The sequence below is a fragment of the Gadus macrocephalus genome, chromosome 18, assembly GCF_031168955.1.
Source record: "Gadus macrocephalus chromosome 18, ASM3116895v1".
Taxonomy (NCBI): Eukaryota; Metazoa; Chordata; class Actinopteri; order Gadiformes; family Gadidae; genus Gadus; species Gadus macrocephalus.
Window position 1 is genome coordinate 4,455,647 of NC_082399.1, and position 24,895 is coordinate 4,480,541.

At 49.7% G+C, this 24,895-nt stretch overlaps 1 protein-coding gene across 2 annotated transcripts in view; it reads left to right on the forward strand.

Annotated features, from left to right (window-relative positions):
* The window catches only part of abcc3 (ATP-binding cassette, sub-family C (CFTR/MRP), member 3), a 52,084-nt gene that overhangs the window by 12,844 nt on the left and 14,345 nt on the right, over positions 1 to 24,895 (forward strand). The window contains exons 3-21 of one of the 2 annotated variants that reach the window (XM_060037178.1): positions 317 to 442; positions 1,843 to 1,980; positions 3,787 to 3,921; positions 4,351 to 4,408; positions 5,682 to 5,817; positions 8,722 to 8,985; positions 11,701 to 11,878; positions 12,572 to 12,733; positions 13,321 to 13,413; positions 17,150 to 17,353; positions 18,139 to 18,285; positions 18,659 to 18,746; positions 18,861 to 18,927; positions 19,090 to 19,216; positions 20,045 to 20,221; positions 21,255 to 21,422; positions 23,078 to 23,258; positions 23,846 to 23,954; positions 24,719 to 24,878. In XM_060037178.1, coding sequence (XP_059893161.1) covers positions 317 to 442; positions 1,843 to 1,980; positions 3,787 to 3,921; positions 4,351 to 4,408; positions 5,682 to 5,817; positions 8,722 to 8,985; positions 11,701 to 11,878; positions 12,572 to 12,733; positions 13,321 to 13,413; positions 17,150 to 17,353; positions 18,139 to 18,285; positions 18,659 to 18,746; positions 18,861 to 18,927; positions 19,090 to 19,216; positions 20,045 to 20,221; positions 21,255 to 21,422; positions 23,078 to 23,258; positions 23,846 to 23,954; positions 24,719 to 24,878 — 2,718 coding nt within the window. Of the gene's footprint in view, positions 1 to 316; positions 443 to 1,842; positions 1,981 to 3,786; positions 3,922 to 4,350; positions 4,409 to 5,681; positions 5,818 to 8,721; positions 8,986 to 11,700; positions 11,879 to 12,571; positions 12,734 to 13,320; positions 13,414 to 17,149; positions 17,354 to 17,402; positions 17,439 to 18,138; positions 18,286 to 18,658; positions 18,747 to 18,860; positions 18,928 to 19,089; positions 19,217 to 20,044; positions 20,222 to 21,254; positions 21,423 to 23,077; positions 23,259 to 23,845; positions 23,955 to 24,718; positions 24,879 to 24,895 lie in introns of those variants that run through there. The other variant, XM_060037175.1, reaches the window with a different exon arrangement.

The following is a 24,895-nucleotide window of genomic DNA, read 5'->3' on the forward strand; positions in this document are numbered from 1 at the left end:
CTCCGGGGGGGCGGCACGTAGCTCGGGAGGTATTGCAGGCTGGCTGGTGACCTGCCGCTCGGAGACTAGCTTGCTAGTTCGATCCCCGGCTCCTCCTAGCTGAGTGTCGAGGTGTCTCTGAGCAAGACGCCTCACCCCGACTGCTCCAGACGAGCTGGCTGTCGCCTTGCATGATTAACCCCGCCGTCGGTGTGTGAATTTGTGCATGAATGGGTGTTAGGCAATATTGTCCAGCGCTTTGAGTGGCCACTGGTTAGCAAAGCGCTGTATCAACGCAGTCCATTTATCCCTCCCTGTGTCTCCCCGTCTCTGCCAGGCCTTCGGTTTCGTCCTGTGGCTGGTCTGCTGGTCGGACCTCTTCTACTCATTTCACGAGCTGCGGAACGGCCTGACCCGGCCCCCCATCTACTTTGTCACCCCGCTGGTGGTCGGCATGACGATGGTGAGAACCGGCGCTGGGAAAAGGGGAAGCAGAGTCCACAAGGACACGTTCACAGGCCCTAAGATGATGCTGATCACTGGAGGACTGTAATGACAAGAGGACTGTATTATAAACCAGAAATGGCCCTATGCAAAGTTATTGCTGCGTCATTATGTTATGTGTGTATTGTTGTACGGGTTGGGATTTGACTGCGTCTGCAGCCATGTTTGACTGCCATCCGGCAGGGAAATTAGTAAGGCAAGAATCCAGATATTAAACAGAGATTTCTCGCTCTGTTTGCCATAAACCTTAGCTTCATATTGGTAGCGTGATGTCATTCATTCAGTTTTAACAGAGCAAAGCACACAGAGGGCAAATGTAGCTGCTTGTTTCCGTATGACACAAGCGGAACATTAAACATTAATATCCTAAAACATGACTTTGGCTTGCTTCTCACTCGTCATGGCCATGTGCTTTTTGGCGTAAGAAAATTAAGATGCACTGTAGTCTGAAACAGCAGAAGATCAAATCAAGGCAAACACACAACCTCAGTGAAGAGCCTTCAACCCAGCCATCTGTCTAGAGGCTAGACCTTAGCCTCGCCATGCCTCTGGCCTCGCGGTGGTCGGGTGCCCCTGAACAGGCAACCGACCCCAAACCTGTTTACAGCGGGCGACGAGTTCAGTCTCATTACTTATTCACACTTCAAACAGGAGACCACAAGACACTGGGAGGGCCGCTGCTGTCTACATGGGCCTGGGACACACACTCGCACGCACGCACGCACGCACACACAAACGCACACACGCACACACACACGTGTTGCGTTTCTCTATTGGCTTTTTTCACGCCAGGCTTGTTACATTTCTCCTGACTCCTGACGGACGCAGCTTGCTTCCAGGTTTGGTAGAAGCCTCGAAGAAGGGAGTCCTGAGGTGGAGAAACACCCGGCATCTAGAAAGAGCTTGTGCAAGGCACCGATAGGCTTCACCTCTAAATTGAACCACGTTACGACTTCAGGAAGACACGTGGAGCGACCGCATGGCTGCTCCGTAGGTGTGGAAGGAAGCAGTCTGAGCACAATCAGCATAGTGTGACTAATACTGACTAATACCTAATATTGACAAAGTCAAGGCCAGTGCTCCAGGCCTCATGTCATTGTGGAAATAGCAACCTCAGTCCAATTCATCTGTGAAATGACATTTCAAACAAATAGCAAACATGAAATAACTCTTAATGATTGAACAAACATAATCGCAAAAGGGCTCCCGGGAGCAGGTTCATGGACTGAGCAGAAACAGAAACTCTGAGCTCTTACTGCGACGTCTCAGCTAGACTGCGATGCTCCTGGTCCTAATTACACTCCCTCTCCCCCTCTGTCTCCCCCTTGTCTCCCCCCCCCTCTCCCCTGCTGGGAGCAGCTCCTGGTGACGTTCCTGATCCAGTTTGAGCGGCTGCGGGGCATGCAGTCGTCGGGGGTGCTCTTCATCTTCTGGTTTCTGTCCCTGCTGTGCGCCATCGTGCCTTTCCGCTCCAAGATCCTCCAGGCTTCCAGCACGGTGAGGCATCTCCCCCCGCGGGCTAGAGCTGTCCTCAGCTCACCTTTCTCACTCACTCACTCACTCGCTCGCTCACTCACTCACTCACTCACTTACTCACTCGCTCACTCAGTGACTCACTCACTCAGTGACTCAAACTCTTGCACTCACTCACTCTCACTCTCACAATCTCTCACACTCACTCATTCTCTCTCTCTCTCTCTCTCTCTCTCTCTCTCTCTCTCTCTCTCTCTCTCACACACTCTTTCACTCTCTCTCACACTCTTTCACTCTCTCTCACTCTCACACATTCACTCGCTCTTTACTCTCGTACTCACTCACTCTCACACTCTCTCACTCACTCTCACTCTTTCACAATCTCACTCACAAACTCACTCACTTTCTCATACACTCACCCTCAAACTCACTCACTCTCACACTCACACTCACACACTCTCTCTCTCTCACAATCTCACACTCTCTCACTCACCCATCCTCACACTCATACACTCTCTCTCTCTCTTTCTCTCTCTCTCTCACAATCTCACTCTCTCACTCACCCATTCTCACACTCACACACTGTCTCTCTCACAATCTCATACTCTCTCACACTCTCACACTGTCTCCCTCACCAAGGCTGTCTCCCCCCCGGCCCTGATCTGTGTGGGGGTCAAACAGGGACAGCCAGTAGAGCAGCGTATGATTTCATCAGCTTCTGACCAGGACTGGGGCTGTTTCGGGGGTCTTAGCCGTCTTACTTTGCAGAGTCCTAACGATCTCAACACCTCGAGCTGCTAATTCTGTTTGTATCAAGTTCAAGTCCAAGTCCTTTGTTGTGTTAAATGCACCACAAACATGCAGTCGTTGCTGGACATGAAGTCCAGTGTTGTAAGCTATCAGTGCAGGTACGAAGTATGAAAGTACAATAAAAAAGATACAATAAAGTAGGGTGGGTAAAACAACAAAGAGATTGATCCTACAACATTGTATATAGTAATATATCTATGTAAAGTAGCATACATAGTGCAGTATAAGTTATTATTAGTTGATATGAAGCTGCGAGGCACAACAAAAAACGACAACGCAGGTAAATCCCCTGATGTGGCCGTGTACACAGCCGGGAGACAGAGCGAGGGCTATGTGATAGGGATCTGCTGCGATGGAAATCATTTGAATACCCTCAGATGTGTGATATGGAATTAGACGCCAGACTATTCAAATGTGTGTGTATGTGTGTACTGCTCGTTTCGGTCGCTCGTTGTCGGCCAGAACGCTGTTCAGAATGGATTGATACCCGCAGGCGAGGACCACGACAGAGAGACCGAACTGCCAGTCCGTCTCTCTGTCTGTCAACCTGACAAACATTGTCCCATCGCAGCCCAGCCCAGTCCACATCCATGTGATCCCATCATACCGTAGACACTGCTCATTGTCTCCCATCTAATGAAAGCTTCAGAATAATCTCCATAGCAATCGTGAAACCTTATTGCTGTCATTTTATATGTTGTGTTGTTTCCATGTTTTTGTTTGTTCTTGATTTTAACCCAAGTGTTTGTGTGTGTGCGTGCGTGTCTGTGTGTGTGTGCGTGTGCATGTGTCCCTGTGTGTCTGCATTGTGTGTGGGTGTCCCTGTGTGTCTGCGTGCGTGTGCGTGTGTGTGTTTGTGTCTGTCACCGTGTGTGCATGTGCCTGTCCCCCGTGTGTGTGTATGTGCGCTTGCCTGTCCCCATGTGTGTGTTTGTGTGTGTGCGTTTGCCTGTGCCCATGTGTGTGTTTGTGTGTGTGTGTGTTTGCCTGTCCCCCCCCCCCCCCCCGGTGTGTGTGTAGGAGCCTGGGAGTGAGCCCCCTGACAAGCTGCGCTTCACGACCTTCTACCTGTACTTCAGCCTGGTGCTGCTAGAACTCATCCTCAGCTGCTTCAACGAGAAGCCCCCCCTTTTCTCCACCGTGGTCACAGACCCTGTGAGTCCCACGCACAGCAGACCACGTGTGTGTGTGTGTGTGTGTGTGTGTGTGTGTGTGTGTGTGTGTGTGTGCGCTCGCGTGTTTGTGTGTGTGTGTGTGTGTGTGCGGGTGTGTGAGCTTACTGAAACATTAATCAGGTATATAGGCTGTCCTTGTTACCCTGGTTGTTACCATTTAATCTGCACTTGGCACTGGAAACACTCACGCACTCACACAAACACACAACCACACACACGCACACACACACACACACACACACACACACACACACACACACACACACACACACACACACACACACACACACACACACACACACACACACACAACCACACAGCTTACAGTTGAAGGTAGTTCATGTCCTCATATGACCCTTCACTTCCCCCCCCCCTCTCACTCTCTCTCTTTCTCTCTCTCCCTCCACAGAATCCCTGCCCTGAATCCACTGCAGGTTTCCTCTCCACAATAACCTTTTGGTGGTTCACTAGGTATGTGCGCACACACACACATTCACCCACACCACACCCACACACACACACACACACATACACACACACACATACAAACAAACATTGACACACACATACATGCATGCATAAATACAGAACACACACACACACACACACACACGCACACACACACACACACACACACACACACACACACACACACACACACACACACACACACACACACACACACACACACACACACACACACACACACACACACACACAGGTGCTCAGCCAAAACTTGCTCTTGGTATGTGCATAATTTTTTTTTAACAAAGACCTGGGTACATGGAGGAGGAATTTACGCACAATTTAGATTTCAGATAGATACGCTGTCTTCAAACAGTGAATCACCATGACTCTGTGATTGGCCAGTGTACGATGCAGTTGTATTCAGTATTATATGTAGTATGTAGTTTCAGTATTCTGAATGGGACACAGACCTCTGTATACATTCGACTTCCTATTTACAAATGAAATCCGTGACTTATGGAAACCTTGGGCCCTGTGGATCTTTTCCGTTCGGGAAGAGGATCCACGTCATGGCATTCCGATTGTTGTTTTCACACGGAGGGGTCAGAGGTTAAAACCCACTGGTGCGCTCACCACACAGACAAACAAGGATCACAGCGTCCCGGGTTCAATACTACCCTGAGGCCTTTGGCCGCATTCCCTCTCTCTCCTACTCCACTTTCCCGTCTCATCCTATCATATCCAAGTCTCACTTGTTCAGAGTTCAACTGGACTGTGCAATGTCTCCCCCCTTCTAAGCGCTATGCTACAATACATTATATATTGTTCCTCTTTCTTCAGACAAATGCGCTAACTAAGTAGGTCGCTTTGGATTAAAGCGTCTGCTGAACACCCTTAATGTAAATGTAATATCCCTTCCTATGTTGGTCTGTCCATGAACAACCCAGCCTGCTCTACTATTTTTCCACAATGTTGCTGCAGTGTTTTAACCACTTCCTGTCCCGCCCTTCCATCAGGAAGGCCGTGTTTTAACCCCTTCCTGTCCCGCCCCTCCGTCAGGATGGCTGTGTTTTAACCACTTCCTGTCCCACCCCCTCCATCAGCATGGCCGTCTTTTAACCACTTCCTGTCCCGCCCCTCTGTCAGGATGGCCGTGTTTTAACCACTTCCTGTCCCGCCCCTCTGTCAGGATGGCCGTGTTTTAACCACTTCCTGTCCCGCCCCTCTGTCAGGATGGCCGTGTTTTAACCACTTCCTGTCCCGCCCCTCTGTCAGGATGGCCGTTGAAGGGCTACAAGACGCCCCTGGAGGCCAAGGACCTGTGGTCGCTGAACCTGCAGGACAGCTCCCAGACCGTGGTGCCCCGCTTCCTGGAGGAGTGGGAAAAGGAGCAGGCAAAGGCCCAGATGTACGTCTACACACACACACATGCACGCACGCACGCACGTTCCTCCCTCAGCCTCCATTGACTCCCATTCATTTCCCCGAAAGGGTTGGCGGCAGGTGAATAGCATGGGGTTCAATGGGTGAGAGGAGGAAAGTCCTCCTCTGAGTGGGTGTGACTAGCTAAGGGACCTGGATCCCGCCTGCATCTATTCACGAATAGGTTGGAGCCCTGGCTGGGCTATGAACCAATAAGCAGGAGCCCTGGCTGTGGAGCAGCCCAGAGGGAGGGGTTATCCCCTCAAGTCTATACTACGAGAACCATGGACCTATTGATGAGAACCAACGAACCAGCTCAGTCGAATGCCTCGTTTCCACCGAGCGGTGCGCTACTGTTCGTTGCGGTACAGTGCGGCTCTATTCGCTTATATTGACGTTTCCGTAGCCCGCGGCCGGGCTGAGGAGCCCGCGAAGAGGATTGACTTGATCTCTAAATGAAGTCCCTCAATCTTAATTGGCTTTACAGCATGACCAACATTCTGAAACATCCATTAACATCCACATTTGCCTCAAACAATGTTCGGCTTACAGCCCATGTAAATAGTTGTGAAATAATGTTCTTGTTGTTCTTTTAATTGTTTGTTAATCTGACCGTTCTGTTTGATTTTGTGGAAAGGATATTAGTCAGTGAACGTTAGTTAGTGTTAGTGAATGATTCAGAGCATGATGCATTTTAAATGGCATCACTTCGGTCTTGTCTCATTTTTCTTAAAACAATTTATGCTGAAAATAAACATAGCCAAATTACAACCAATTACAACCAAAATTACAACCAAAACCAGTCATTGAGGGCAAAAATAGGCCCAATGATAGGCCCAGATTTTTTTTATTTAGTTGTACAAATTAAGAGTTGGCCGCATTTGACCAATTGGCTTTGCATCCTTTCCTTCTGCCCCTTGTAGTCCAAGACATGCTGCCCACCAGCTTTCAAATACAATGCTGCCACTGATGGATTTGTATCAATTCACATAATTATCCCATCCTGCTATTTTGTAGTTCCCCAAAACACCCTGAACCAACTTGAGTCTCACATACTTATGCACCATACACCACTAACAGTGCAAGCAGGCCAAAGGCAACCAAGCACGCAGTTCTTCCTCCCTCACTTTAAAAAACACCATCCACCACTGATATACATACACATACACATATACATTTACACACACACACACACACACACATGCACACACACACACACACACACACACACACACACACACACACACACACACACACACACACACACACACACACACACACACACACACACATACACACACACAGGCCCTTATCCTAGATGGTGTACTTAGTATAGTGTGCTTATACTTTGGGAGAAAGTTTGAAGACTTTGGGTGAGTTTGGCTTAGCACCCTGCAGGCACCCTGCCATCACAGGCCAATGCGGCACTAAGCTTTTGGAAAACACTACAAATTGGATTATGTTTTTAGCATGTCGCGCCCGGGCACCCAAGGGTGCAGAGGAGTGGAAGTGGGTGGGGTGAGCTGAGGACAAAAGGAGTTTTAAAATAAAATAAATAAATGTATACGTTAATACATGAAAGGTTTAAAGGCCTACGTGCAGGATAATGCAATGCATTCTGGGGAAATGAGAATCAATACAAACCGCTATAATAGTACCTACTTTTTCGTATTACATTCCGTTTTGTGATACCTAACAACATTAAATACAATAAATAACAGATTAAATCTTTATTACCAACAAGCAAATTGCACAAATTCGTTTGAAAATAAACCCTGCAACACAACCTTTAAGGATCATTATATAAGGTCATATAATTTATTCCTCAAATTTTACGTGAAGAGTTCATCATGAATATTTATAAAACGGAGAGAGAGAGAGAGACAAAGAGACAGAGAGACAGACAGAGAGAGACAAAGAGAGGAAGAAGAGAGAGAGAGAGAGAGAGAGAGAGAGAGAGAGAGAGAGAGGAGAGAGAAGAGAAGAGAGAGAGAGAGAGAGAGAGAGAGAGAGAGAGAGAGAGAGAGAGAGAGAGAGAGAGAGAGAGAGAGAGAGAGAGAGAGAGAGAGAGAGAGAGAGAGAGACAGAGACAGAGACAGAGACAGAGACAGAGAGAGAAAATGAAAGCAAAAAACCAAACAGTAGTAGTTCCACACCTCTCCTCGGGGGTCAGAGAACCACAGTGTCCGGTTGCCAAGCCATCCGTTACCGACGGGAAAACATGTTCTCACCGCTTTGCATTGTGGGACATGGGAAAGGAGAGGTTGTTTAAACATCGGCGCAGCGGCACGACAGTCCAGCACTCGGAGACGGTGGAATGCGCTGCTCAAACCCCCTCCACCCAGGCTGAGTGGGTCGGCCGGACAGCCAACACTTGAGAACTGCAAACCTGAAATGTACATGTGTGAAGAAAATGTGCATGTGTGAAGAAAGGGGGATGTTTCTCCTCCTTTCTCATTCTAACCACGGACAGGGGTGGACTCTTTAGTACAACCGGATTGTCCTCTCTCTGACTCTGTGATACATGAAAGGTTAGGATCGTTATATATTGTTTATTTATGAAATGTGAATGTTTCTGGCTGACTCGCGGTTCGAGTGTCAGATTATTGGCTAGTTTCTTCCTCCCTCCCTTCCAACGTTTGAGTTTACTCTTTGAGGCGGTACACTACAAAAAGTCCATCTCAGCTAGGATTACTTTTTTTTTGCCTGGATCGCAAATTAATGACATTTCTTATCTCATCAACTCTCATTTCCAAATCTTTCTCTCTCTCTCTCTCTCTCTCTCTCTCTCTCTCTCTCTCTCTCTCTCTCTCTCTCTCTCTCTCTCTCTCTCCCCCTCTCTCTCTCCCTTCCTCCCCCTCCCTCTCCCTCTCCCTCTCTCCCTCCCCAGTGAGCAGCAGACCCTGTCCGCCCACGCAGTGTTCTCCAAGGCGCCTCCGGGTGGCGCCACCAACCACGTGGCGGCGGGCGCGGCGGGCGCGGTGGAGAACGGGCCGGAGGAGACGGAGGTGCTGCTGTCGGAGGGCCGCGCCGCCCCCCGCCAGCCCTCCTTCCTCTGGGCCCTGATTCGCGCCTTCGGACCCTTCTTCCTCATCGGCTCCGCCTACAAGCTGCTGCAGGACCTCATCAGCTTCGTCAGCCCCCAGCTGCTCAGGTAGAGAGAGAGAGAGAGAGAGAGAGGAGAGAGAGAGAGAGAGAGAAAGGCGGGAGACAGAGAGGGGGGGGAGAGAGAGAGAGAGAGAGGGGGAGAGAAAGAGTCAGAGAGAGAGAGAGAGAGAGTGAGAGTCAGAGAGAGAGAGAGAGAGTGAGAGTCAGAGAGAGAGAGAGAGTCAGAGAGAGAGAGACCTTCGTTGGCCCCAAGCTGCTGAGGTAGAGTCACAGGGCATGCAGGGGTCAAAGGTCACAGACCTGATGTTCTGAGTACTCATTGTTTGTTGTGTTTGAATTGCTGCTGATCACATTGATAATTCTCATTAATATCAAAGATGAGAGTAACTCATCAACAGGTGATTTGAATCACCTGTTGTTAGATAGGGAGAGGGAGAGAGAGAGAGAGAGAGAGAGATGTATATCACACACCAACAACGTCACCTGCGGTGTCCCCCAGGGCTCGGTGTTGGGCCCCACACTGTTCTCACTGTACATGCTCCCCCTGGGTAGTGTCATTAGCAGGCATGGCTTATCTTACCACTGCTATGCTGATGATACACAGCTCTACATCAGGACAACCCCCACTTCTTCTGCCCCTCTGCCAACATCCACACTGACCACCTGCCTGGAGGAGATAGAGGCGTGGATGAAGCTCAACTTCCTACAACTTAACAGCCATAAAACGGAAGCCATCCTTGTTGGCACGCCACATCAGCTCCGCTCCCCCACCATCACCAATATCATCTTCTCTGGCCAAAACATCCCCCTTTCCACATCCGTCACCAACCTCGGTGTTAAAATGGACCCACAACTTAATTTTGACACCCACATCAAACACCTCTGTAAGACAGCATTATACCACCTCAGGAACATCGCCAAACTCCGCCAATCACTCACCCTGGCTGATGCAGAGAAGCTCGTCCATGCCTTTGTCTCCTCCAGGTTGGACTACTGCAATGCACTCCTCATTGGGATCCCTGGCAAGAGCATCCAGAGGCTCCAATACATTCAAAACAGTGCTGCCAGGGTCCTGATGAGGGTGCGCAAGCATGACCACATCACCCCCATCCTGAAATCACTGCACTGGCTCCCTGTCCCACTCAGAATTGAGTACAAGGTCTCCCTCCTCACCCACCAGTGCCTTCTCGGACTTGCCCCCCTCTACCTTCAGGAACTCCTCACCCCCCCGACAACCTCACGTACACTCCGTTCAGGATCCACTCACACCCTCCAAACCCGACATACAAAGCTGTGCACCATGGGTGATCGGGCCTTTTCTGCTGCTGCCCCTAGACTATGGAACGCCCTCCCTGACCACCTGAGGGCTCCACAGACTACAGCTCTTTTTAAACGGAACCTCAAAACCCATCTCTTTAAAAGAGCATTTAGCTAAACTTTCTTTGAGGTTCCCCCTTTTAATCGTTTTTTTTTTTTTTCTCTGAAGCACTTTGAGATTCTTGAATATAAAGTGCATTATAAATAAAATTTATTATTATTATTATTATTATTATATGTATAGAGAGAGAGACGGACAGAGGGAGAGAGAGAAAGGGACAGAGACAGAGGGACATTAGTAAAGACAGAATAAACAGTTTATATTACACATTTATCAGCAGGGTTTATTTGTGAATATTGTAAGCATGGTGAATGTGTTTTGCATTAGTATTAGTCAGACTCTGGCTTGTGTTCGCTGGAGACGGGCGGACGTTTGGTAACATTACAATGTGTTGCGGATGTGAAATTTGTTTGTTTGTCCTGAAGTGAGTCATCTTTACATTGTCGCTATGTTTGGCAAAGAACACCACTGACCTCAGGCAACTAACCACATTAGTCACAACTTTCCTCCTCGCGTGAAGTCGTTAACTTGCCTGTAGCGTGGGGGCATGTTATCATCCCTGGCTCCATTGTAAGACTGCCTCATTGATCTGAAATGGGCTCTCTGTTGGGGATGCAAAGCAGGTATTTTATTGTGTTTATGTTGTTTGTTCATAGACAGATCAAGATCAGGCTCTATGTGACCATGTAGGTAGGCCTTTTCCATCCACATCAGTTTATTCGTGTTAAGTCTTGGTTAGTTTGGTTTTCTCTCGCTTTGGACGAGAAGACAACTATTTGAGGAAGCCCAAAAAAACAAGTGCTGTGTCTGATTGGAATCAAGGATATCCTCTTTTATCTGTGTGTCATGTTTCTCGTCTGCTTCTGTCCGAGGCAGCACATGAGAGTCGATGGGTTGAACAGATTACTTTGTCGTCTGGTTTGATTCACTTTGATGAGACACACTCAAGAAGGAGAAAACAAAAGATTGAAATAAATATAATGGCAAAGGTTAGGATAGTGGGATAGGTGTGTGTGTGTGTGTGCGTGCGTGCGTGCGTGCGTGCGTGCGTGCGTGGGTGCGTGCGTGCGTGCGTGCGTGTTTGTGGTTCTGTACTCCTAACTATGAGGGAGTCAGCGTGTTTCTAGTTCCATTCTCATATCTATGAAGATGTGTGCGTGTGTGAGTGTGTTCGTGCGTGCGTGTGTGCGTGCGTGCGTGCGTGCGTGTACGCCTGTGAACTTGAAAAGGGACCGCGGATAGGGGCAGAGCATCCAGCGGAACATCAGGAACCACAACGATCAGAGCTTCTGTTATGGGTGGCCCAACGGCGCGTGTTTGTTCCCATCCCTCCGTCCCCCCTCTAACCCCGGCCTCTGCTCGCGTCCCCCGTCCCCCCCCCAGACTACTGATCTCCTTCACCAAGCAGAAGGGGGCTCCGGACTGGTGGGGCTACGCTCTGGCCTTCCTCATGTTCTTCACAGCCCTGCTGCAGACCCTCATCCTGCACCAGCACTTCCAGTACTGCTTCGTCACGGGCATGAGGCTGCGCACCGCCATCATCGGAGCCATCTACCGGAAGGTAGGGGCAGACCGCCACCCCCCCACCCTCCCCCCTCCCCCCAGTCAGAGGGGCATGTGGGCCTGGAGAGTGGAGCCCGACAAGGCACCAGCCTGACACAATTCTGCCTGTAATAGATGGATGGATGGATGGATGGAGGTGCCAGGGCCCGAGATCACTAAGAGGCTGCCTGCTGATCATTCACTCAGTGGTATCCCCTATGAAACAAACACCGTTATTTTGGCCAGAAAGGAAACTGAAAGAGATGAGTTCTACTGCTTTATTCACTCTGACTCGTAAGCAGTCACTGTGATAAAAACATTCCCACCACCATATCACAGGAGTAATCTCTATTTAGTTTGCGACCAAAATTACATATTACAGCCCTTGTAGCGATGGAGATTGAGGCCCAATCCCATTTCTACCCCATACCTCTTCCCCTTACCCCTCCCCCTTACCCCTTCCCCTTACCCCTATCAAAACAAGGGGGAGGGGAGGCCTAGTGGTACAGAGTACACTCAATCAGAATAACCTCCAAAGTAGGGCCTACCTCTGCTTCTCCCACATCTTTAGCTCCTGTTTCGTACAATCCTTGTTCTCTCAGCTCACCGAAGGGTCACAGGTTCACAGGGTCACCAGCGTCATCACAGATAAATCAATACTACAAAAGTGATTGCTAAACGGTTTGCTCCCCCCCCCCCCGCCACCCCCCAGTCCCTGGTGATCACCAACGCCGCCAAGCGTAAGTCGACCGTGGGGGAGATCGTCAACCTGATGTCGGTGGACGCCCAGCGCTTCATGGACCTCACCACCTTCCTCAACATGCTGTGGTCGGCGCCCCTGCAGATCATCCTGGCGCTGTACTTCCTGTGGCAGGTGGGACACGCGCACGCACACGCTCCTACACGCGCACACACACACACACACACGCGCGCGCGCTCCGACACACAAACACACACTCCCACAAGCACACGCTTAGCTTAGCTTACTAAGCTTTTTGTGTTTGGTCGGCAAAAAGCGGAGACATTCAACGTTTAACACGTTGTCAAGAAAACTGTGATGCTACTATACTATACTATACTATACTATACTATACTATACTATGGGTCAGCGACCCTCTTTAAGAGGGACCCCCAGACTTTGGTGTCTCCTAACAGAAGAGTAGAGAAGAGACTCGTACAAGTGTTGGGAAAAGATTGCGGTAACGATTGCAACGTCCGTTCATCAACGCAACTCATCAACACAACTCGCAGACTGATTATTTCACAACAAAGCTATAAAGCAGAACTCTGTGGCGGTTTCCGTTACACATCACCTCGATGCAACACCCTGGGAACCTTCCGATTTACTTTCATTCATCCGACCCATTTGTCCTGCCACGACCTGTCTGCCGGTATTCCAGATGCGCCTCCCTTCATGTGTTGGGATGTGTTGTCTGAACGTCTCTGTAATCCGATATGCAGAACCTGGGTCCGTCTGTGCTGGCGGGGCTGGCCGTCATGGTGCTGCTGATTCCCCTAAACGCTGCCATCGCTGTGAAGACCCGCGCCTATCAGGTAAGGATCCCTGCCCAGACACGTCTCCGATATGTACAGTAGCAGTCAAAGGAACCCAAAAAATATGTTCCTTTTACATTAACCTTGAGGGCATTTAACAGTCGCTTTTCTTCAAAGCAACTTACAATAATTACATTAGTCAGAAGAAAGAGAAACAATATATCTCTGTCGGAACAGTAAGGATGTTCAGAGAACAAAGTGCCAAGCACCAACAATCACTAGGTTAACCCATTCCCCGTATGCAACAGAGATAGCTAGGATAAGATGCTACACAATGCTAAGTTCTATTTTTAAGGTCCAGGACGAACAACATACAATTAGTGCGTAACAATTGACCTCAATTGTTAAGTTAACCCATTCCCCGTAAACAACAAAGATAGCTCGGATAAGCTGCTACACGATGCTTAGTACTAGTTTTAAATGCCAGGACGTACAACATACAATAAGTGTGTGGGGGGGGGGGGGGGAGGCTATGCAGAGTCTAGTGCCGCTTTTCCACTGCATGGTACCAGCTCGACACGACTCGACTCGACTCGACTCAGCTCGCATTTTTTGCGTTTCCACCGCGAAAACATGGTATCTGGTACCTGAAGTGGCTGCTTTTTCTAGTACCGCCTCGCTCTAGGTTCCAAGCGAGCTGAGCCGATGCTAAAAGGTGACGTCGGTAGACGGCCGGCCACTGATTGGCCAGAGAGTGTGACGAAGTCACGAGAGCGACATGGCAACCATGCTGGTAACAGCCATAGCAGCGCCGCAGCCAACATATTCCACTTCTTCAACATGCCAGCTAATAATACAAACACGAATACCATCGCATCGATGTCCTCCATTGTTGTTATGTGGGTTCTGTCCATGTGTGGGTTGCGTAGGTGTTGTTTGCGTCGCGTACAAAAATACGTCACGGCCCTTTCGCGCAGCCGACCCCGCCCACGTCCAGGAGGTACTATTTGCGGTGGAAAAGGACCAGTGCTGCTACCGTGTCGAGTCGTGTCGTGTCGAGTCGAGCTACATTGGCGGTGGAAAAGCGGCATAGGTGAACTAGGTGTCTAGTGGCGCGTTTCCACCAGAGGGTTGGTTCGGTGCGGCTTGGTGGAGTAGTGAGGGTGCGGTAAAGCCCAGCTCCGTTACGGCTGGCGTTTCCACCGCCGACGGGACCCTTATGGTAGGGCGGGGTTTAAGCCGTAAGCCGATAGCCGCGGCAGCTACGTAGGCATCGGGACCTCATAGCAGCCCGACACACTGTAGCCGGCCAATAAATCCAAGGAAAATGAAGAATGCTAACAATTGACAAAACGCAACAATGTAGGACGTCCAAGAAACTTTTGCGCGACATATTCTTCAATAAACCAAGCTTTCGTTGTTGTCCAGAAGTACCTCGCGGGTAATGTGTTTGCTATTATCCCCCGTCACAAGAAAGTGCGATTCTGTCGACCAATCAACGGACGGCATGTGTAGCTCGAACTTGCCGGTAACCTTTCAGGCGTCTCAGCACCCCAACGGAGGACTACAGCGAGACGAGTATGGCTCAATTCGGCTCAGCCCGGGTCGCGCCCACTTTTGGCGTAGGAAAAGCGTTCCGTGCCGCACCTTTGCGCACCGAACCGACCCGCACCCTCCGGTGGAAGCGCGCCATAAGTGTTCCCTTGTGTGTCGTATGGGGTGCTTTGTTTTCCATTGGGCTCCTTGCCAATTGCCTGGAAGGTGTGTTATGGAACGGTGACAAGGAATCCTTTTAATGCGCACACAACAGAAGACATTTTATGCACACCACTTAACCTCTCCGTGCACCACTGTGATTAGTGAACTGTAAGATTTGAAACCAAACCGCAAGAACCGTCACCGGGGGTGCCTCACTCCAGAAATGGGTCACTAAATGTTTCATCATTCGACAGGGTTCTCTCTCTGAATCACTCACTCACTCACTCATTTACTTACACACACACACACACACACACACACACGCAAGCTAGCACGCACGTACACACACACACTTGAGTATTTACTGTCTGCTTTTGGTAACAGAGTCTATAGTCACGGTAGTTAAAAAAAAAAAATGTAGCACTCAACACGAAGATTTTCCTAATGCCAGGAAAACATTAACTTATCATCCTAGCTTGTTAACCTTGCAGGGCAGTTAGATGGAAGTAGTGTCACAGTACAAGTATCATGGTCATTTAATTGCTAATCGTTTAAAATTGAATGTTCACATAGAAAGTTCAGTAACGTTTTCTAAGCTGCCAGGAAGAAATTGGTTGAGGCTTCGTCGCTTCCCTTATTGGGCTGTGGTGATCTGTTGCACACCTCTGCCCAACGCTTGCCTTGGCTGGACGCTGTACCACAGTGCTCTGACGGTTGCCACAACACTGCACCCTATTGGCCAGAGTTCAGTGGCCGTCACTGTCCCTGCACAGACTCACTCGTTGGCACATATTTATTAAACAGTCCATCCTTGGTCTGCTCCCTTCTTACCTGTGTGGGAGTATCTCACAAAAGGACTAGCAATTATGGTTTGTGTTCAAACAACACTATCCTCAACTGGCCTCAATAATGACTAACCCCACTCACCCACTCCACGCCCTGAAGGTGATCAAGAACAGCACCTTCAGTCAGAGACTAATTGCACCAATATGCAAAACGGAGCGGTACAGGAAGTCCTGTATACCAGCTGCCATACGGTTTTACAATGCACAAAATTAACTTTGCACCTTATAGTATTTAGTATTTAGTATTTATTATTGTATTTATTGTAGTATTTAAGTATTTTAGCATATGAGGGAATGTTATCCGAATGTTATTAGGGTTTGTTATGTTTGTTATGTCTGTTCACGCTGTTGTGCCACTGTAATTTCCTGTAAAGGATTATTAAAGGATCTATCTATCTATCTATCTATCCTCCTATCAGACCCTAGGTCACGCACTGGATTTGGCAAGCATGCTTTTATGTTTTCAGCCCCTGCAGCGTGGAACATCTTACAGACACACATGCAGCTAAAGGATCTGAACCAATTCATTATTGAAAAATGTAGTGAAATGTTGTGAGGCTAGTCTAATTATGAGACCTCAGTCGTGCGTCATGTTGCACTGCCATCTCACCCTGCATCAACCGTTTGTTAGGTACATGATTCTGAGACCGACTACCAAAGGGTTTGATTGAGGTACTTTTAGTGTTTGTTGTATGTTGTTGTGAAACTGCATTGCTGCTATCTGGGCTAGGGATCCCCTCGAAGAAGAGGTCTTGTCGTCTGAATGGGACTTGCCTGGTAAAATAAAGGTTTAATAACACAAAACAAATGCCTCATGTTGCACAGCCATCTGTTCCTAGGCTCTGTTCCCTCTCTCTCTCTCTCTCTCTCTCTCTCTCTCTCTCTCTCTCTCTCTGTCTCTGTCTCTGTCTCTGTCTCTCTCTCTCTCTCTCTCTCTCTCTCTCTCTCTCTCTCTCTCTCTCTCTCTCTCTCTCTCTCTCTGTCTCTGTCTCTGTCTCTGTCTCTGTCTCTCTGTCTCTCTGTCTCTCTCTCTGTCTCTCCGTCTTTCTCTGTCTCCGTTTTATAAATATACATGATGAACTCTTCATGTAAAATTTGACGAATAAATGATATGACCTTATATAATGATCCTTAAGGGTCGTGTTGCAGGGTTTATTTTCTAACGAATTTGTGCAATTTGCTCTCACACACACACACACACGCCTCATGTTGCACGGCCGTCTCACCCCGGTCTCTCTCTCTCTTTCTCTCAGGTGCAACAGATGCAGCACAAGGACGCCCGCATCAAGCTGATGAGCGAGATCCTGAACGGCATCAAGGTGCTGAAGCTGTACGCGTGGGAGGGCTCCTTCCAGGAGAAGGTCCTCGCCATCCGGCAGAAGGAGCTGGACGTCCTACGTCGTACCGCCTACCTTGGGGCCCTGTCCACCATGGCCTGGACCAGCGCCCCCTTCCTGGTGAGTACTGGTCTGGACTGGGCAGGACTGGTTAGTGGTCAGAGAGCTGGTCTCCAACATGGCCTGGACCAGCGCCCCCTTCCTGGTGAGTACTGGTCCGGACTAGTGAGTGGTCAGAGAGCTAGTCTCCTTAAGGACTAGTTAATGGTCAGAGAACTAGTCACCACCATGGCCTGGACCAACCACCCTTCCGGTTGGGTCTCCTAGGGGACTAGTTAGAGGTCAGAGTACTGGTCTTGCCTTGTAACCGGAAGGTTGTTAGTTTGATCGAGGTGTTCCCGAGGAAGACGACGCCTCACCCTGACTGCTCCTGACGAGCTGGCTGTCGCCTTGCGTGGTTGACTCCGCCGTCGTTATTGTCACGAATGGTTGTAAGTCGCTTTAGAATACAGCGTCTGCAAAATGCCCTAAAAATAAACTAATACAAGGAAATGAGAAACCCCTGTCCAACCGCAGCCATGAAGCCAGTATCGAGTAGGGCTTCCTCTACCTCTCGACGCTACCTTAGTGTTCAGTATAGATGCAGTGTCCACCAGTTTTTCTTTCTCTTTGTCTTGTGAAACACTGAAGCAAACACTCATGATTCTGAACGAGCAATCAGCCCATCGAGAAGGTCAGCTCATAATGATCCCAGATCCATGTTGGGTCAATCCTGGGAGATGGGCGTACACACGTTCCCATCTGTCCTGCTGAGCGTTCCTTTGCGGAGATGCCTGAGCAGAGTTCTCCCGTGCGTGTGGCCCCTGGCCGTCTGACCGCGGTCCTGCGTCTCCGTGGTCTGACAGGTGGCGCTCACGACGTTCGCCGTGTACGTGAAGGTGGACGAGAATAACGTTCTGGACGCGGAGAAGGCCTTCGTGTCGCTGTCGCTCTTCAACATCCTCCGCTTCCCCCTCAACATGCTGCCCCAGGTCATCAGCAGCATCATACAGGTAGGCTGTCTGTCTGTCTGTCTGTCTGTCTGTCTGCCTGTCTGTCTGTCTGTCTGTCTGTCTGTCTGTCTGTCTGTCTGTCTGTCTGTCTGTCTGTCTGTCTGTCTGTCCGTCTGTCTGTATCATACAGGTAGGCTGTCTGTCTGCCTATCTGTCTGTCTGTCTGCCTGTCTGTCTGTCTTTCAGCAGCATCATACAGGTAGTCTGTCTGTCTATCAGCATCTCTCTCTGTCTGTCTGTCTGTCTGTCTGTCTGTCTGTCTGTCTCTCTCTCTCTCTCTCTCTCTCTCTCTCTCTCTCTCTCTCTCTCTCTCTCTCTCTCTCTCTCTCTCTCTCACATGACCGTGTCTCTCTCCCCCCCCTGCCCTCCTCAGGCCAGTGTGTCCCTCAAACGCATCCAGGACTTCCTGAGCCACAGCGAGTTGGACCCAGAGGCAGTGCAGAAGAACAGCGCCGCCAGCGGTAAGCCAGGACACGACTCAAACCCACTCCTGGAAAGACGCAATCCAGCCGCACACACCGGCATCTTTTCATTCACTCCATTAATCTGTCCTTCTTTCCATTCTGCCTTCAAAGAACATTCTGTGACTGTCATCAACGGCAAATTCACCTGGACCAAGCAGGACCCCCCCGCCCTCCACAAGTACGCCCTCAACTCCAGACAGCACCCACACAGAGCACAACACTCCCTTGGGGAACACAGTAGACCACACTGCATAGTACGCAGACAAATGTACTTATTGTCAGTCGCTTTGGTTAAATCGTCTGCTCCTGCTGGATGTGAACGTCCTTCTGTGTGTCCCAGCATCAACATGCTGGTGCCCCAGGGCTCCCTGGTGGCTGTGGTCGGCCACGTGGGCTGCGGCAAGTCCTCCCTGATCTCCGCCCTGCTGGGGGAGATGGAGAAGATCGAGGGCGACGTGGCCGTGCGGGTAAGGACCAGCAGAGCTGCACTGACCTCATGCAACACGCTTCCATCAGCTGCCATTCAACAGATCGCTTTTGTCCTGTGGTAGAGAATATTGTGTACAAAGCAGCATGTTATGAACACGTTAGACCAGTGGTTCCCAAAAAGGTTCTACTAGTGTACCCCTTCTAAGATATTCCTTCAGCTGAGCACCCCCTTCACCGGCACAACATATTTTTCTGAGAAAAAGTTAAAAAAAAAGTAAAAAATCTGTTGGTATATATTTCTTTCTTTTTTTTTAATTCTGAGTACCCCCTGCAGTACTCCAAAGTGACCCCCATTTGAGAACCGTTAGACGTCTGGGCCGTGTAAATGGAGCTGACCGCTACATGGAAACATGTGTGGCCCGTCCCGATTGTGTGACAACGTCGGGCACTTCCGACTACTATAGAGAACAGGTTTTGGACCGCAACGGTTTTCTAACGTGTTCATCAAAACTCACCTGTTCAGAGTTCACCTAGACTCTGCATAGCCATCCAGTCCCGCCCTCTCACCATTGTACGTCCTGGCACTTAATTGTATGTTGTATTTATTCATAGTAATTGTGTAGCCTCTGCATTAGCTAGCTTACACTGCTGTATACAGGGAATGGGTTTACCTAGTGATGGTTGGTGCTTGGCACTTGGTTCTATGAACATCCTTACCGTACCGACAGCGATATATTGTTGTTTCACTTTCTTCTGACAAATGTACTTATTGTAAGTCGCTTATTGTAAGTCGCTATAAAAATGTAACGAGCTCCGCTGCAGAATCGTTAAATTCCGCTGCTTCTCTCCGCCTCTCCACCCCCCAGGGCTCGGTGGCGTACGTACCCCAGCAGGCCTGGATCCAGAACGCCACCCTCAGGGACAACATCCTGTTCGGGAAGCCCTTCGCTGAGCAGAAGTACCACAGCGTGCTGGAGGCCTGCGCCCTGACCCCCGACCTGGAAGTGCTCCCCGGCGGCGACATGACGGAGATCGGGGAGAAGGTAGCCTGGGTGGGGGTGATGGTGGGAGGGCTGGGGGGGTGGGGGATGACGGTGGGAGGGCCGGGGGGGGTGGGGGTGACGGTGGGAGGACTGCGGGGGGTGAGGTGATGGTGGGAGGACTGCGGGGGGTGAGGTGATGGTGGGAGGACTCTGGGGGGGTGGGGGTGATGGTGGGAGGACTGCGGGGGGTGAGGTGATGGTGGGAGGACTGCGGGGGTTGAGGTGATGGTGGGAGGACTGCGGGGGTTGAGGTGATGGTGGGAGGACTGCGGGGGTTGAGGTGATGGTGGGAGGACTGCGGGGGGTGAGGTGATGGTGGGAGGACTGCGGGGGGTGAGGGGATGAAGGGAGGCCTGGGGGTAGGACGTGGGTGTCCCCTTGGATCCAGCAGTCCTACTGTGTTAGAGCAGAAGTTCTGGGTGGAGATGAGACAGAGCCTGGCCAGGAACCGGAAATGGCCAGGGGTGGAGTCCAGCCTTGTTTCCTGTTTTGTTAAGTAGAAATACTGAAGAGAGAGAGTCTGAAGAATACTCTTTTACCCTGAGTGGAGGAATCCTTCAGAGGGAAATTTAATTGAAAGTGGCATTTTAGGTGTATTTCTACTGCTGGCCAGTCCACGCAGTGTTCATTCGTAACCTTTTTAGAACATTCTTTACAATTTACTTCTGCTGGCCCAGTGTGTGTTCGCTCACAGATCCCCCCCTCCAACAAAATGATTGGTTGAATCAACAATGAGGCTAGAGAAAGTCAAACCCAGATTCAACCCATCACAGTGTGAGCGACTTAAACGGTAAAGAACTTTCAAAAAAGGTTTCTAATGAACACTGTGTGTGTGTGCCAGCAGTAGAAATCTGCTTTAAATTAAACTCCCCTCCTGAACATGATGAGTTTAATCGACTATGAAGCCAAAGAAAGTGAAACCCAGTGTGAAGCCCGTCTGCTGTCAGTATTCCCACGCAGAAAGTGATAGTTTTCCTCCTGCATGTCTCTGAGGGCCCCCCGGTCCCTGACTCTCTCTCCCGCTGCCCCCCAGGGCATCAACCTGTCGGGGGGCCAGAGGCAGAGGGTGAGCCTGGCCCGGTCGCTGTACAGCGACGCGGACGTCTACCTGCTGGACGACCCCCTCTCCGCGGTCGACGCCCACGTGGCCAAGCACATCTTCGACAACCTGATCGGGCCGGAAGGGGCGCTGAAGGGCAAGGTAGGAAGGGCACTCTCAAGGCTCCGAGCAAAACGCACACAAGACGCAATCTATCATTCAGGTGGGGGCTCTCTCCCTCTCTCTCTGGGTTAGTAGCATTACACAGGGGGTCTCTCTCTCTCTCTCTCTCTCTCTCTCTCTCTCTCTCTCTCTCTTTCTCTCTCTCTCTCTCTCTCTCTCTCTCTCTCTCTCTCTCCGTCTGTCTATCTATCTCTATCCTCGAAGCCATGCAAAAACATCAACTATCTAAATGTAACCTGATGAGGTTCACCTTTCACTTTTCAACCGATGACGTAACAACTGATGTCTGTGCTTTGACACCGTCCGTATTCCTCCACCGCTCTGTCCTCGAATTACGGGGCTGACTGGAAGAGGTTTCTAAGAATGGTAGTAAGATGATCTCGAGCGCCGTTTCACCTCGTCTTTCTGTGAGGAAGCTAGGATTAAACGAGAGGAACCTGTTGGACCGCATTCAGTCCAAGTTAGGAGAAGGTCATTGTTCAGCTGCTGGGCATCAATCTATAGAACATGGATCAAAGTGGTGTCGGTACTGGATATCAAAGTGGTGTTGGTACTGGATATCAAAGTGGTGTCGGTACTGGATATCAAAGTGGTGTCGGTACTGGATATCAAAGTGGTGTTAGTACTGGATATCAAAGTGGTGTTAGTACTGGATATCAAAGTGGTGTCGGTACTGGATATCAAAGTGGTGTTGGTACTGGATATCAAAGTGGTGTTAGTACTGGATATCAAAGTGGTGTCGGTACTGGATATCAAAGTGGTGTCGGTACTGGATATCAAAGTGGTGTTGGTACTGGATATCAAAGTGCCGTTGGTACTGGATATCAAAGTGGAGTTGGTACAGGATATCAAAGTGGTGTCGGTACTGGATATCAAAGTGGAGTTGGTACTGGATATCAAAGTGGTGTCGGTACTGGATATCAAAGTGGTGTTGGTACTGGATATCAAAGTGCCGTTGGTACTGGATATCAAAGTGGTGTCGGTACTGGATATCAAAGTGGTGTTGGTACTGGATATCAAAGTGGTGTTGGTTCCGGTTTCCGACCGACCCTGTCAATTTATGTGCGACCCAAATTATTTTATGAGCTTTTTTTTTTTTTATGCAAACTATAATTACGTTTTGGTACAGCACCTCTTCATTCTGTACAAGGATGAGCGAATTTACTCGTTTTTAAATGAAAACAACCTACCTATCATTCGCTGCCGCTGGAAAAAATAAATAAAAATAAAAACTAAATTCCCTAACTACCCATGACCTCAACTGACAACCAACAGGAACCAAACATTTTTTTTTTTAGGCCATATCAAAGTGGTGTTGGTGGTACTGGATATCAAAGTGCTGTCGGTACTGGATATCAAAGTGGTGTACTGGATATCAAAGTGGTCTTGGTACTGGATATCAAAGTGCTGTCGGTACTGGATATCAAAGTGGAGTTGGTACTGGATATCAAAGTGGAGTTGGTACTGGATATCAAAGTGGAGTTGGTAGCGACAGAGCATTGAAAATGTTAAGCATTGAGGCATCTTATCAAGGACACAGTCAAGTCCACCTATGATGTTGGGACACGAGTATGAAGTAATCGAGACTCGTTACTTGATAACTTTCTTGTTGTTGTTCTTCTTCCTCTCTGAAGACCCGCCTACTGGTGACGCACGGCGTCAGCTTCCTGCCGCAGGTGGACAACATCCTGGTGATGGTGGACGGCCGCGTGACTGAGATGGGGTCCTACCAGGAGCTGCTGGACCAGAACGGGGCCTTTGCAGAGTTCCTCAGGAACTACGCCATTGAGGACGTCATCGAGGAAGAGGCCATAGGTAAACCGCCTCAGTCCTGTTCCTCTCTACTCCTCCTCAGTCCTGCTCCTCTGTCTACTCCACCTCAGTCCTGCTCCTCTCTACTCCTCTGTCTACTCCAACTCATTCCTGCTCCTCTGTCTATTTCACATTTTATCGGTTGTTCTTATTTATATTTGATTGTCTTTCACTCTTGTATTTTACTGCCGTTGTTTTTTTCGGGTTGCGTCTAGAGAAGCACTTATTGCCGCCTGAGCATTGTTTAACTCGGGCGGCATGTGGCTGAGGAGCTAGAGCGGGTTGGCTGGTAACAGGAGGGTCGCTAGTTCGATCCCCGTCTCCTCCGAGTGTCGAGGTGTCCCTGAGCGAGAAACCTCACCCTAACGGCTCCTGACGAGCCTGGCTGTGGCCTTGCGTGGTTGTCACCGCCATCGGTGTGTGACTGTGTGCATGAATGGGTGAATGTGAGGTGATACTGTAAGGCGCTTTGAGCGGCCACTGGTAAGGAAAGCTCTGTATAAACGCAGTCCATTTAACTCCAGTTTCTTTTGAAGGCCTCTGCAGTGTAAACATTGCACACACCGTGATAATCAAACTGTCTTCCACAGAGGACCTGATTGATGATGAGGAGCTGTTCCCCGACGACGCCCTTAGCAACCACACAGACATGGCGGACAATGAGCCGGTGGTGAACGAGACCAAGAGGCAGTTCATCAGGTACCCCAAACGCACTGGGCACAGGTGGTCTTGCATACTTCCTGCAGCCATCATCATCATTTGTTCAACTTTATACAGTATGAGTTAAAAAGCGTTAACGAACCAGGGTCTACGTCTAAATTAAAATGAGAATGTAAGAGCCTCAAATGAAAAAAATTGAGACATTTTGGCATCTAAAAGTCTAAAATGTGAGAGCTCTTTTACAGAGGCAGGCAGTGGAGCAGAACAGATTATTTCCCTCACTCAATAGCAGACTGATTGCTATGGCATCAAATTACTCTCAGATGATAGCACTCAAATCTTGCCTGCAGCACCTTAAAGACACCATCGTTTATCACCGGCCTGTTTATTACCGGGAAACCCCAGAAATCGGGTTTATGTTGGGAGCAGCTGCGAGAGGCCTGGGGGGTTGGAGGGGAAGTCTGGCCTTTGAGTCGTACCAAACAAACATCTCCTGAGTAAACATGGAGGTACACCGGTCCAGGAGTGAAGCAGGGATCGGGGAAGGAGGGGAAGCGAGCGGAGGGAGATTATATTGGAATGCGGCCGATAACTCAACACCCCTCGTGAGTTAGGCAGGAAAGCATGGGAGAGAGAGGGGAGGACATGCAGCAAATTACCACGGGCAGGCATCAAACCCTGGACCCTTCCTTAAGGACTGAGCCTTAACGGTGCGCGCTCTACCCGCTCAGCCACCGGGCGTGCCCCATAACGTAGCTCTCAACCCGCCCTCTTTGACCTTGCGCTCCTCTTCCTCCACCCAGGCAGATCAGCATCATCTCCGGGGACTCGGACAACTCCAAGACACGCCGGAGGCACCTGGCCTCGCAGCGGAAGTCCGGGGAGCCCCCGGCGGAGAAGAAACCACGGCAGGCCCCCGGGTCGGAAAAGCTCATCCACGCGGAGACCTCCGAGACCGGCAGGGTACGTCCTCACAGGAC